Source organism: Zonotrichia albicollis, chromosome 2, assembly GCF_047830755.1.
Source record: "Zonotrichia albicollis isolate bZonAlb1 chromosome 2, bZonAlb1.hap1, whole genome shotgun sequence".
Classification (NCBI taxonomy): domain Eukaryota; kingdom Metazoa; phylum Chordata; class Aves; order Passeriformes; family Passerellidae; genus Zonotrichia; species Zonotrichia albicollis.
In genome coordinates this window covers 98,830,750-98,842,735 of record NC_133820.1, presented here as the reverse complement: position 1 = coordinate 98,842,735, position 11,986 = coordinate 98,830,750, and the positions used below count along the sequence as shown (strand labels likewise).

General features: G+C 42.5%; 3 protein-coding genes across 4 annotated transcripts in view; 2 read left to right on the top strand and 1 right to left on the bottom strand.

Annotated features, from left to right (window-relative positions):
* Positions 1–73: 73 nt before the first annotated feature.
* Positions 74–4,896, top strand: MITD1 (microtubule interacting and trafficking domain containing 1). 2 transcript variants are annotated; one of them, XM_005486427.4, is made up of 7 exons: positions 74–227; positions 388–483; positions 1,551–1,687; positions 1,770–1,856; positions 2,463–2,578; positions 2,887–2,947; positions 3,038–4,896. In XM_005486427.4, the coding sequence occupies exons 1-7, from the start codon at positions 74–76 to the stop codon at positions 3,131–3,133; spliced, it is 747 nt and encodes a 248-aa protein (XP_005486484.1). In that variant the 3' UTR covers positions 3,134–4,896. The 2 variants fall into 2 exon arrangements, with proteins under 2 accessions (XP_005486484.1, XP_074391880.1); XM_074535779.1 differs by lacking the exon at positions 1,770–1,856.
* Positions 3,962–8,005, bottom strand: LIPT1 (lipoyltransferase 1). The gene is made up of 2 exons (XM_074535778.1): positions 7,863–8,005; positions 3,962–7,657 (listed from the first exon to the last, which is right to left on the bottom strand). Exon 2 carries the CDS (start codon positions 7,408–7,410, stop codon positions 6,292–6,294), a length of 1,119 nt encoding a protein of 372 aa, XP_074391879.1. The 5' UTR covers positions 7,411–7,657; positions 7,863–8,005; the 3' UTR covers positions 3,962–6,291.
* The window catches only part of TSGA10 (testis specific 10), a 21,060-nt gene continuing 17,070 nt past the window's right edge, over positions 7,997–11,986 (top strand). The window contains 1 exon segment of the mRNA XM_074536205.1: positions 7,997–11,343. The gene's annotated coding sequence lies outside the window, so the exon portion shown is untranslated.

Sequence of the window (11,986 nt, the reverse complement as noted above, 5' to 3'; positions counted from 1 at the left end):
TTCCCCCGCCTAGTCCCCACTCCCCGTCCCGTTCCCGTCGGGAGCCCTCCGGTTCGTGTCCCCGTCCCCGTCCATGTCGCGGGCCGGGAACGATGGCATTGCCGCGCTGGAGCGGGCCGGGGCGGAAACGCTGAAGCGGGCGGTGCAGCTGGACGCGGCGTCCCGGTTCCAGGAGTCGCTGGTGTGTTACCAGGAGGGCATCGACCTCCTGCTGCAGGCGAGGAAAGGTACCGGGCCGGGCGCCGCCGCCGGGGCTCGGGGTGGCCCTGGGGACACACGGGCAGTGCTGGAGCCCTGGCGGTCTCCTCCCGGGAGAGCCGGGCCGGGCAGGGCTCGGGAGGGCCGGCCCCTATGCTCAGCTGGCCCGTGACTTTCTGTGATTCACAGCCACGACTGATGAGGCGAAAAAGCACCGCTACCAGCAGAAGATATCCGAGTACCTGACCAGAGCCGAGGAGATTAAAGAACACATTAAGAAACAAGGTATGAATAACTAAATGAGGGGTACCCAGAGGAGGGAGCCAGGCCCTTCCTGGTGGTGCCAATCACCAGGACATGGGGCAGAAACTGATGCACGGGAAGTTCTGCCTGAGCATGAGGAAGAACTTGTTCACCGAGCACTGGAACAGATTGTCCAGAGAGAGTGTGGAGTTTCCCTCTCTGGAGATACTCAATGAAATAAATAGGGCAGGAGATCTTTCTCCTTTTTAATGCCTTTATTAAAAAATCAGCTCAGGTGGGAAGAACCGACGGGTCGTTTTCACGCCGCCGCTGCTCCCAGGAGTGGCACGGAGGAGGAGGAGGAGGAGGAAAAGTGCAGCTTTGTCTGCTGGACTGTGGGCAGAGCTGGGGCTTCTGTCCTCGCGAGAGCACCAGGAGATTCCCAGTTTTTCAATTTAACATTCGAGGTCCTCTGTCTAGCCAACGTCTTTTAGGTTAGGGTGAGGGGTAAAAACGGTCTTAGTGGACACTGGATTCTGTTCCTCATGTCTAGACATCCCTTTGATCCCTCAATTCCGTGTTGGCTCGTTGTTTTTAGGGGTTTTTGCTAGGTTTACCTGCCAACCCCGATGTCCCCTCCTCTTCACCATCCCGGGTGCCATCCTCCAGGAAGCAGCAGGGTGTTACTCAACAAAAAAGGGGAATTCCCAACCATCATCCACAGGTAGTTAACGAAAAACCAATAACAACAGGTGATTATAACAACAAACAGTTAGAACTCCACCCTGGCAGCAACTGGCCCAACCTGTCAACTCTGCAACCTTTTAAAAAAATGGGCAACTTTTCTACTCAAAACACTCAAGAACTGTCTGGACACAATCCTGTGCTATGTGCTCTGGATGACCCTGCTTGAGCAGGAGGTTGGACCAGGTGTCCTGCTGTGGTCCCTTCCAGCCTGACCCATTCTGTGATTCCCTGAGCTGGGATGTACCCGAGGTACCCGTTTGCTTTTACATGTCTGTTGTTACATGAATGTTTGATGGGCGAGGTGTTTAACATGAGAATTATGTCCTGACCTTTACTTAAACAGAGATTTACTTTCCTTTCAGATAGCAAATACCATAAGCAAATCAGGATAGAAGAAAATGCAACAGGTTTTGGCTATGAAAAGCTTTTCCACGAGTACCTCACTGAGAATGTTTCTGAAGTTTGGGTGGAGGACCCGTACATTCGCCAGGTTCATCAGGCAAGTAGATATTTGGTGTAACTGATATAGGTGTAGCCACTAGAGAAATTCCAAGCTACTAAATTAAATAAAACTTTTTCAGTTGTATAACTTTCTACGATTCTGCGAGATGCTAGTTAAGGGGCCATGCAAGGTGAAAACAATCCACCTCCTCACTTCCTATGATGAGGTAAGTGTCTAGATTTTGAGTTCTATTCTCTGTACTCAGATGATGCCACATGCAAAACAAGATTAAAAAAATAAAGGCTTGTTCCTAGATAGTTGAACATAAGTAATTTTTTAAATTCAGAGTTTTCTGGTTAACAAATTCTGAGTAAGCAGAATCTTAAATTGAAATTTCTCTGAAAGTTTTGTTGTGGAAAATGTCGTAAAAACCAAAGCATCTGTTGAGACAGGATTTTTTTTCTCTTCCAACAGCTGTATTTGTTATTTTAGAGGCTTTCATGAGCTGAAATCTCTCAAATTACCACTGCACTTATTTAAACTATTACTGCACTTACTTTGGCTCAAATAGTACATATCAAGTTTCAAAGAGCTGAAAGTGAGCTCATCCTCCACATCCTTCAGCAAATATACCTGTAGACTGTCTGCTTTTTATCCTGTCTTTGAAACTGTAAATCTGCCTTCATCCAAGTTATTTTCTTTTGGTTTACTTTGATACTGAAAATGTTTTGAGTTTAAAGGTATATGAGTTTAAGAAGTGGTGACCAGAAATAGAATATATAATTTAAAAAAAGAAAATGAAACCACATCACATTATTTTTACTTTTGATAGGGTAGTGGGAGGAGTCAACAGATGAGTGCATTGGAAGAAATAAAACAATCATTGAGAAATTATGGAGTAACACTGAATATTAACTTTTCGTCCTCAATACATGATCGAGAAATCAGGTGGGTGATATAAAAAATGACCAAATAGCAGTTATTTGAACTACAAACTATTTAACCCTAAAAGTTAAATAGTTAGCTTTTGAGATAATTACGGCTGTGGTTAACAAAATAAAAGGCACTGGCCCTCACTGGATGAAATCAGCCCTCTGTAGTTCTGTATTTTTTAATTGTGAATAGTTGTCTCTATACAGAATGGTATCTTCTGTGGTTCACACAGGTATAGGTGACACTAGGAAATAATTGTGATTGAAACCAGGAGCTTGTGCATCATGTGGATGTAACCTTTTTATTGGGCATTTTTCAAACAGATTCAACAATGGGTGGATGATTAAGATAGGAAGGGGTCTTGATTATTTTAAGAAACCAAAGGTAAGGATGCTTTGACTTCTTTAATTAAGTTAAAATGAGCTCTTCATGGTGAGTATATGCTCACCATGTCAATTCTGTTCATTTCTGCAGGGTCTTTTCAGCATTGGATACTGTGACTTTGACTTGAGACCTTGTCGTGAAACAACAGTGGATGTCATTCTTACTAAACACACAAAGAAAACGTGATCAGAAATGACTGCTTTTGATAAGTGTTTTCATAAGCATAAAAATGTAACACTGAAACATGCTGCTTGAGTCCAGCTGGTTGCCCACAGAAGCAATTCTTCTAAGTACTTAGTGCAGCACAGCTTTTAAAATCTATATGTTTTAGAATATTTGAGACTTTCCAGTCTGAGGAAACCAAACTGCGTGATTCCTTCATTGTATTTCTGTAATCTTAATTACAATCCATGTCTAAATTTTATCTTGATTTCATAACAGACCCTCAATAATGTCTTTCAAAAGCCTCTATACTGTCATTTCTATTTTTACTGTTGATTTTTAATTGAACCTGGTTTGGATTTTGTATCTTTAACTGACCACCTAACAATCATTGGAAGCTGGGCTCCCACATGTCCCCTTTTATAAGCGTTCTTATTTATTTCCTTTAATTCCTGTATTCTAGTCATGACTATTATTTTGCAAGGTTTTTGTCAGTCCTGTAATACTTTATTTCCCAGATTTAACTAGTAATCCCAATTCTCACATTCCAGTTTCCAAGCTCTTTGCCTATGAATGTGGTAAGGGGTTCAGAACACAGTCATTTTAGCGTTGTCTTATGTGTCTCTGCATAATGGATTTTGGACTGGGAAGGCTGCAAACAGCTGTAATCTCTTCCCTGGCACCCCTGTGTGTTCTTTTATTCTGTGATACATGACCAAATACCTGATATCCATCCTTTGCATTAAGTCTGGAAAGGATGTGTGATCCTCTCAGTCTTACTCTCTGTCTTTAAAGCCTAATGACTGGCTTTTCATGCCACTCTCAACTGCAGTAAGTATTTTGCTACCTCTAAGGGAGTCCCCTAAAAAGAAAATTTAAGTTTTTTCAGAAGTTGGGTACCCTGAGTATCTCAGTTGGTCAGAGAATGGTGTGAATAATGCTAAGGTCATATTTTATCCCTGTAAGGGCCATTCACTTAAGAGCTGGACTTGATCCTTGTGGGTTCCTCAAAATATACCAAGTCCCTCAACTCAAAATATTCCGCAATTCTTAGCAATATGCTATATTTAGAATAAAGTCTTCCCTTGTCATTCCTTCAGCCTTTGGAAACTAGAAGGTATTACCAGAGGTGCTGCCTTTTTTTTTTTTTCCTTATACAAGAGTTCTTTGTTAGCAAGAATCTGCCTAAGTCATACAATCTGACGTAAAAAACAGGCAGTGGCCTCTTTTTCAGGTCCCATCAAAATCTTTTCAGCCTCAGGACTGACACGTGCCTTACACTTTCTGCCTTGTAATACAATAGGCCTTTATATTCTAGTAGCATGTTTATTGCTAGAACTTTTTTTTGTTTCCTGTATTTATTTTTCTTGATGGTTGGTGTATTCCATTATGGGGTTTTTTTCCCCTTAATGTACTTTATTATTTCATCTTCTGTCATCTAATGCTGCTATTCTTTTCCTCTTTTTTCTAATAACAAATCTATTCCACAGCAATCAATAGGAAATGGAGCTGGTCTTTCCCTTGTTTTCTGGGTCACAATTAGCCAGTGGTCTGCCTTCTTTATCCTTTCTCATAATAATGTTTCAGCTTTGCAGTGTTGCGTCAGCAAAATGAAAATATATGTGCCACAGAGCTGTGTGCTATTAGTCATTCCCCCAAACATTCCATAGGAGCTTCCTGGTTTGCTGCTGTGATATGAAGTTTCTAGTCACTTGTGAATTTTATTCAGTTGTGTATAATATATGCCTATTTTTAATGGGAATAAAGGTTATTTTTTATTATTTGTAGCTTCAGTCATCTTTTGATTTCTTCACACCAGGAAATTCAAGGAAGCTGTGTAATGCCTCAGAGATCCAGCCACATTCTGGAGAAGTCTCACTGTAAACACAGTAATTTCCTGTGTGTGAAGCTTTGTGTCTTTTAACCTAGTATGGCAATTTCAAACATAGAGAATCACAGAATTAACTAGGCTGGAGAAGACCTTTGAGATCATCGAGTCCAACCTGTGACCTAGCATCATCTTGTCAACTAGAGCATGGCACTTTGTGCCACATCCTGTCTTCTTAAACACCTCCAGGGAAGGTGACTCCACTCCCTCCCTGGGCAGCCATTCCAATGCCCAGTCACTCTTTCTGTGAACAGTTATTTCCTAATGCCCAGCCTAAACTTCCCCTGGTGCTGCTTGAGGCTGTGTCCTCTTGCCCTGTCACTGGTTACCTGGGAGAAGAGCCTGAACCTCACCTGGCCACAGCCTCCTTTCAGGTATCTGTTCTGACCTAGTCAAAATTGCATTTCACTTTTCCTTCAAAAACAGTGAAATACATCTTGAGCCTTTTTTCCATAATTTTACTATATATAGAACTATTATTTAACAATAAAACTGTCACTTTCAGTTCATTGTTGCCTTTTATGGGAAAATCTGCTAGGTGGTAACATAAGGAAACTCTCCTAGATCTGTATTTGCATTTTCAAGTGTTCAGCTTTGATAGCAGTACCCAGGGCAGCAGGCACTCCCAGTTTGTGCCAGGCATAGGAACAGAGGAGGCACGTGTGGCCTCCCAGTTAGCCTCCTCCGTCCTCATCACATAAACCCCCACACTGAACTTCCTGTCTTCCCCTGCTCTTGCACATGGACAAAAGCCCTAACCCAGGCTGCACTTGCAGTGATTCACTACCCAGGGCTGAGCTGAGCTCACTGCAGTGCTTGTACAGCAGAGGCACAGCACTCTGCAAGAAGGGACTCTGAATCAGAAACCAGGGAACATCCCTCTCCACACAGCTCAGGGGCTGTGACACAGCTTTTGGTCTACTGTCCACAAGGAGCAGGATGCAGGCTGGGGCATCCAGTGCAGCAGCACACCACCAGTTTTACACCTACCCCATCCCATCTGTGTCAGCCATTTGTACCTTCTCTGCTACAGGGCCAGTTTGGGATGTCCCCACCACTTTCCCTGGTTCAAGCAGCAATGATGTCTTGTCAGCAGTGGTTTCAATCCTACAGTTTAGGAACATCAGGTGCATGCAGTGTGAAATTTAATTGTAATATTAAATAAAAGCACAAGATTGAACAGTTTGTTTTCTACAAGCTGAATTTTTCTCTTACTAGTGATTGTTTTAATTTTGTTTTCAATACATTAAATAAAAAAGCAGCAGAAATTTAACTTACATTTTCAAAATGCAAGTCACATTAATCTTATCATATTCTCACACAGTAGACTGCACCTGCTGTGCAACTCATCATCTTGTGGACACACTCTTAGCAATGCTGTCACTAGTGCAGTGATTTCGTTTGGGCAAAACTTACTGCCAGTAAGACTCTTGACCAGTTCACTGTACAGTCCTGGTGGCAGCCACTGCTCTGGCAGATCAATGTTACAGACTTCAATCCTTCCATGCTTTACATCCATATTTACTTTAACATCAAGAACAGAATCTTTATAGACCATGTTAAGACATGTGCTGATGCTGAACTTTGGTGTCTTTCCATACACCCATTCCCAGGTTTGTAGTTCTTTAGTTTTGTCACTAATTCCAGGAAGCAGAGTCTCATCAGCTGGATTTATTAAGGTGATATGGTGATCTATCTGGTGCTGCATAGCATATTCTTTAGCAATGGCATCCAGGAGCATCTCAGAAGTTAAACTAGTATCCTCTTCAAAGAGATTTTTCACCAAGGCAGGCACACTAGGAGTGGCATTGCTCTTTAACCCTTTAAAAGGACTTTTTAGCACAGAAGATAAAACAAACTTATCTGCATTACAGAGTAAGGTACAGTGGTGATAAGCACTTGTCCTTCCCAGCTTAGCAGCAGTGCCTGAGATTTTGTATTGCCTGTCTAGCAAGATGTCATACCTGTCAGTGACATGTACATCTAACTGGGGTCGCAAGGCTTTCAGAGCCTTCACAACGAGCTTCAGGTTTTCCATTCGTTCATATTTTTTTCTGGTTGTAAAGAAAGTCAAATTGATATTGCCTAAGTCATGGTAAACTGTTCCTCCTCCACTTCTTCTCCTGGCTAGTTTTATATTTTTTTGCCTCAACAGCCTGAGGTTGCATTCCTGCCAGGGATTCTGATGTCTGCCTATTACCACGGCAGGGGAATTTCTCCAAAGGAAAAGGACCTGTTGCTTCTCTAAATCCATGTGGTCATGGATCCAATCTTCCACTGCTAGATTTTGGTAAACATCATTAGAAACAGACTGGATAATGAGGCCTCCACCAGCTGTGCTCCAGAAGCAAGCTTTCGGAGTCCTGCGGACGCAGGGCAGCCAAAGGCAGTTCTTTACCGACTGGAGCCCCATGTTTTTAGTAACTGCACAGCGCACGGAAGGAATGCCTGCTCCGTTAATGCTGAATGCGGCAGGAGCGCAGCCGGCTCCTGTGACAGAGCTGAAAGGCGGGTGGCGGGCATGAGACACTCATGCTCTTCCCACAGCAGCACGGCAGCTCCCAGGCACGGCGCTCCCCCGCTGATGCCGCTCAGACCCGGCGGGAGCCTCGCAGGACATCGAGGGTGTCACAGCAGCTGCTCCTCGCACTCCCTGGTGCCTGAAAGACCAAAGGAAGAAACGGAACGTAATGTGTATTTCCCCTCATTCAACGCAGCCTTGCTAATTCGATTTCACTTTGCGTAGTCCAGCTTTGTTAGGGTTTTCTGCCTTCTTTTCCACGGGGTTCCCAGCGCGGCGTGCCCTCAGCCCCCGACGCCGCGTTTCCGCCCGTACAGCCCCGCCAGGCGCCCTGCGCTACTCACGGCGGGGAGCGGAGGGGTTCCAGCGCCCGTCCGTGCTCCCGGGGACTCCTTGGAACCGGCGGCACCGGGAGCGCCTTCCGCTTCCCGGGTGAGAGGTGCTGGGGGCGGGCGCTGCGCTTGCCGTGCGCCGGGGAGGGCTGGGGGCGGTGGCGGTGAGGGCTGAGGGCCGGGCTCGGTGAGCGCCGGGGTCCCGCCTGTCCCAGCGCAGCCACGGCACCGGGCAGGGGATGGAGCTCGGCCGAGCGGGAATGACCAGATCACAGAATCACAGAGCCGGTCGGGTTGGAAGGGACCCCAGCGGGACATGTGGTCCAACCTCCTGCTCAAGCAATGTCATCCCAGAGCACATGCCACAGGATTGTGTCCAGACAGTTCTTGAATATTCCCAGTAAGGGAGACTCCACACCCTCTCTGGGCAGCCTGTTCCAGTGCTCGGTCACCTGCACAGGAAACGTCTTCCTCATGTTCAGGTAGAGCTTCTTATGCAGTAATTCCTGGCTGTTGTTTCTCATCCTATTGTTTGGCACCTCCAAGAAGAGCCGGACTTCATCCTCTTCACACCTTTGCTTCAGATACTTTTGGGCATTTCCCACAATATTTACAGGGCAACAAGAGGCCAGTGCACAGTGCATAAAGTGGATGATTTTTCTTGCAAGACCCACATGGGCAGTTCCTCTCTGCAGGATATTCTGGATGCTAGAAGCTTTTATGAGTTCACAAGGAGACAGAGTTAATGCAATTGCAGAGACTTGTGAAATATACTCTCTATGGTGCTCATGAAGATACAGAAGCTAAATGTCAATAGCATAATTCATTAACAAGCTGGAAAGTGATCAAAGACTAGATGTATTGCCTGCAGCAGATTGTCTTCAGATTTGCATTTAAGCCATTCTTAAAGTCTGCCAGACCTAAGCTATAATTCTTCACCAAAAGCTATTGTCTGTGCTTAAGCTTACACCGTGGGAGAATGTTCAGTGCTAGGTGAAGTTTTTTATGCACAGTAGTATCCCTATGGGCAAATATGTGCTGTATTTCTCTTGTTCATGGATGTGTATTTCTAAAAGGTACATTACATACCTTTGTCTTCCATTCTGCCTTAAAAGAACTGTGTGGGTGTAATAGGGCAAGTAGAAACCATCACAACATGTGTGCTGGTGGTGATTAGTGAGAGAAACAGACTCTAAAAGGAGCTTGATGTGATATGTGTGCCAGTACCTTTAGTGTTGTACTGCCACATTAAAAAAAAAAAAAAAAAAGAAGGAATTTTTTTAGGCAATTTGAAATGGATATAACGTTTTGCTGAATTAGACTGGTAATCATTTTTCAGTGGGATGAACTATTCTGAAATGCACAGGTTAAAAATGTTAAAAATGTTAAAAAGCATGCGGATTTTGTCCATAAAAATGTGCTGGAAATCAATGTTGAAGGCAGTTGACAAAATGCAAACACAAACCTGTGCATTCTAGCACTGGTCAGAAGTATGGAAATGTGTCTTGTGAGACAACTGATGTTACTAAAACCCCCAAAAATGTGGGACCACTTGTCTCCATTTTGGCACTTAATTCTTGAACGTTTGCAGTGTGTCATTTTGCCACAGGGTGTCCCTAAAAACCTACCAAGAGATGTTGCAGTCTATGTTTTTCTAGTCAAAAACTGTTTTCATAATTAGAACTATAATTTTCTAAAAAACGTAAAGTGAACAGAATACTGGGTGGACAGATAAAAATGTCATGGGTCTGTTTCTGATAAGCTGAAGGATGAAATACACATGCAACAATAAATGCCTTCCTATTGTTGAAGACAAATCCAGCAAGATAGAAATATTCTGACAATCAGCAAAAAGTATGAATTTGTAAATGCACACTGTGATTTATTTATATTGTCAGAATATAGAAATATTCTGACAATCAGCAAAAAGTATGAATTTGTAAAAGCACACCATGATTTATTTATCTCTTCTGAATTGGGCATTTAAGTTTTTTTATGTCCCAACTACTATTGTATAAATCACATATCTGTAAAATACACCAAATATTATTTTCACTTTTGAAAACAATCCTGTATATGAATTTAATTTCTTTTTTGATCAACGAAGCATTGTTTGATATTCAAAAAGCAATGCAACTGCTCTGCACAACGTTAATCAGCATTAAGATATGAAAAATAATTCACCCTATGTCCCTTAGAGGATACCTTAGACATACCAGAATAAAATCAATTAAAAATAAATTGAATAAATCCTAAAATGAATTTTCATTAGGAATAACTTTGTTAAAGTTGTGAAAACACAAGATGCCATTTTCACATCTCTTTTGGAGATAAATGTGATAATACAGAGCCTCCACTTCCACCGTGCCAAAATTTGAAAGCAAGATTTACAAGAAATCCAGGATGGGGAAAGGGAAAAGAAAAATACTTGGTTTTTCTAGCTCTGTGTCTGGAAGTTAAAATCTTCCAATTTATTTTCTGGCTTTAGGTGGGGATTTTATTTCAGAGGTGTTACTCACTCTATGTCTGAAAAGACGAGCCGTATCCATGAGTGCTTAATAGTGGCTGCTTGCCAAAGAACCCCGTAACTCACCCTGCACTGTCTCCAGAATATAAAACCTGTGCTAGAGGCCAGCAGGGAAGAGAGGACATTTTGTCTGGTTTCTCTGCTTGACTTTGGAACTACCTAAAGCAGCCTCTTACAAGGGCTGTTTGTATCCTTGCCATGAGCAGGCAGTAGGAGTCACAGGGTTCACAGGGCCTCCTTACCCTTTTTGCATCACTTTCTTTGAAGGCACCAGCCTGCTTCTCCCTGTCTGTGCTATTCCAAGAAGAAGATATGTACAGCCAGAGGTACTGTAAATAAGAACTCCTATCTTGGGATATAAGGAAACATAAGAAGTAATTTCTCTGAAATTATTTTGTTGGTGGGATAAAGAAAAGCTTAATTAGCCTTGTAATACTCTGATGTTTTAACTTCATGATGTTTGTAAACCAGTAATATGTTATCCTGACTTTAAAAATCAGGAGTGAGTTCAGACTGGTGTTTATCATATGTGTGAAGCTAATGTTTGACACTGTCAAGGAACAAGTATAGTGCAAAGAATAATATTTATTCTGGATGATACAACTGGCACATAGTCTTACAGATAGATACATTAATTAGATGGGTTTTGGATAGAAGATAAGGTTTAATTAAAGGAAGCTATTTTCACAAGATTAAGTCAGTCTTATCTAACACTTGCTTTGTTCTTGTCAGGCCTGAGAGATTGTGTGGCAATTGCTGGAGTTTTCATCTGTGAAAGTGTCTCCTTGGATATTAGTTTCTGGAAGAGATGAACCTAATTAGAGTAGAGGTGCTCAGCTGAGCTCCCTGAGTTCACTGTCAGTCCTTCCTGATCAGCTGTGGCAGTTTCAGAGTTCCCATCTCTCTCCTGGGGCTGGGACTGACAAGACTTGGCTGCTTGGCTTTGTCTCTGAAATCCTGTGACCTGTAAGCATTGCTCACGCTGCCTTTCCCTGCCTCTTGTGAGGCTTTTGCATTAATCACATGCTCCATGTGTGGGCCCAGGAGCTTTGGGTTAAAGGTGCTTTAAAGAAATTCTTTGAAAGAATTTCACTCAGCAACAGTGAATGGTGGTATTGCACGTGTCTGAGTGTGCCAATTTATGATCCATCCTCCCGTTTCCATCCCCAAATAACTATGAAGAATTTTAATTATTATTTGAGGAATCATCTTTTTATCTGTCAATATGTGGAAAAAGTGTTGTGTCACTTGAGGAGAAGCTTGGCTTAACTCCAACAGAAAAGCTCTTCAAAAAGATGTAGCAGGAACCAGTCACTCAGTATTCATTTGTACTTAAAATCAGAAATAAATATGAGCACCTTTCCTTGACTTTAGTAATGTTTATTAAGAAACTGTGCTCTACATCATAAACCTGATAGAGAAAGTTGAATTTTCATAGATAAGAGTTATTCAAAAACCTCCCAGGATGAAACCAAGTAGAGAAATAATTAAAATTTCTATGAAAGTGGTGGTCATAAATATTTATATCAGCAATAATGGGAAAAGGGGTTTGCTGATAATTTTGTACAATATTTTGCAATCCACCTTTTAAAAAATTATTTTTAGGAAT

Coding starts and splice junctions, on each gene's coding strand:
- MITD1 (XM_005486427.4), top strand. CDS start 74: ATGTCGCGGGCCGGGAACGATGGCATTGCCGCGCTGGAGCGGGCCGGG. Junction 484..1,550: donor AGAACACATTAAGAAACAAG/GTATGAATAACT, acceptor CTTTCCTTTCAG/ATAGCAAATACCATAAGCAA. Junction 1,688..1,769: donor ACATTCGCCAGGTTCATCAG/GCAAGTAGATAT, acceptor AAACTTTTTCAG/TTGTATAACTTTCTACGATT.
- LIPT1 (XM_074535778.1), bottom strand. CDS start 7,410: ATGGGGCTCCAGTCGGTAAAGAACTGCCTTTGGCTGCCCTGCGTCCGC.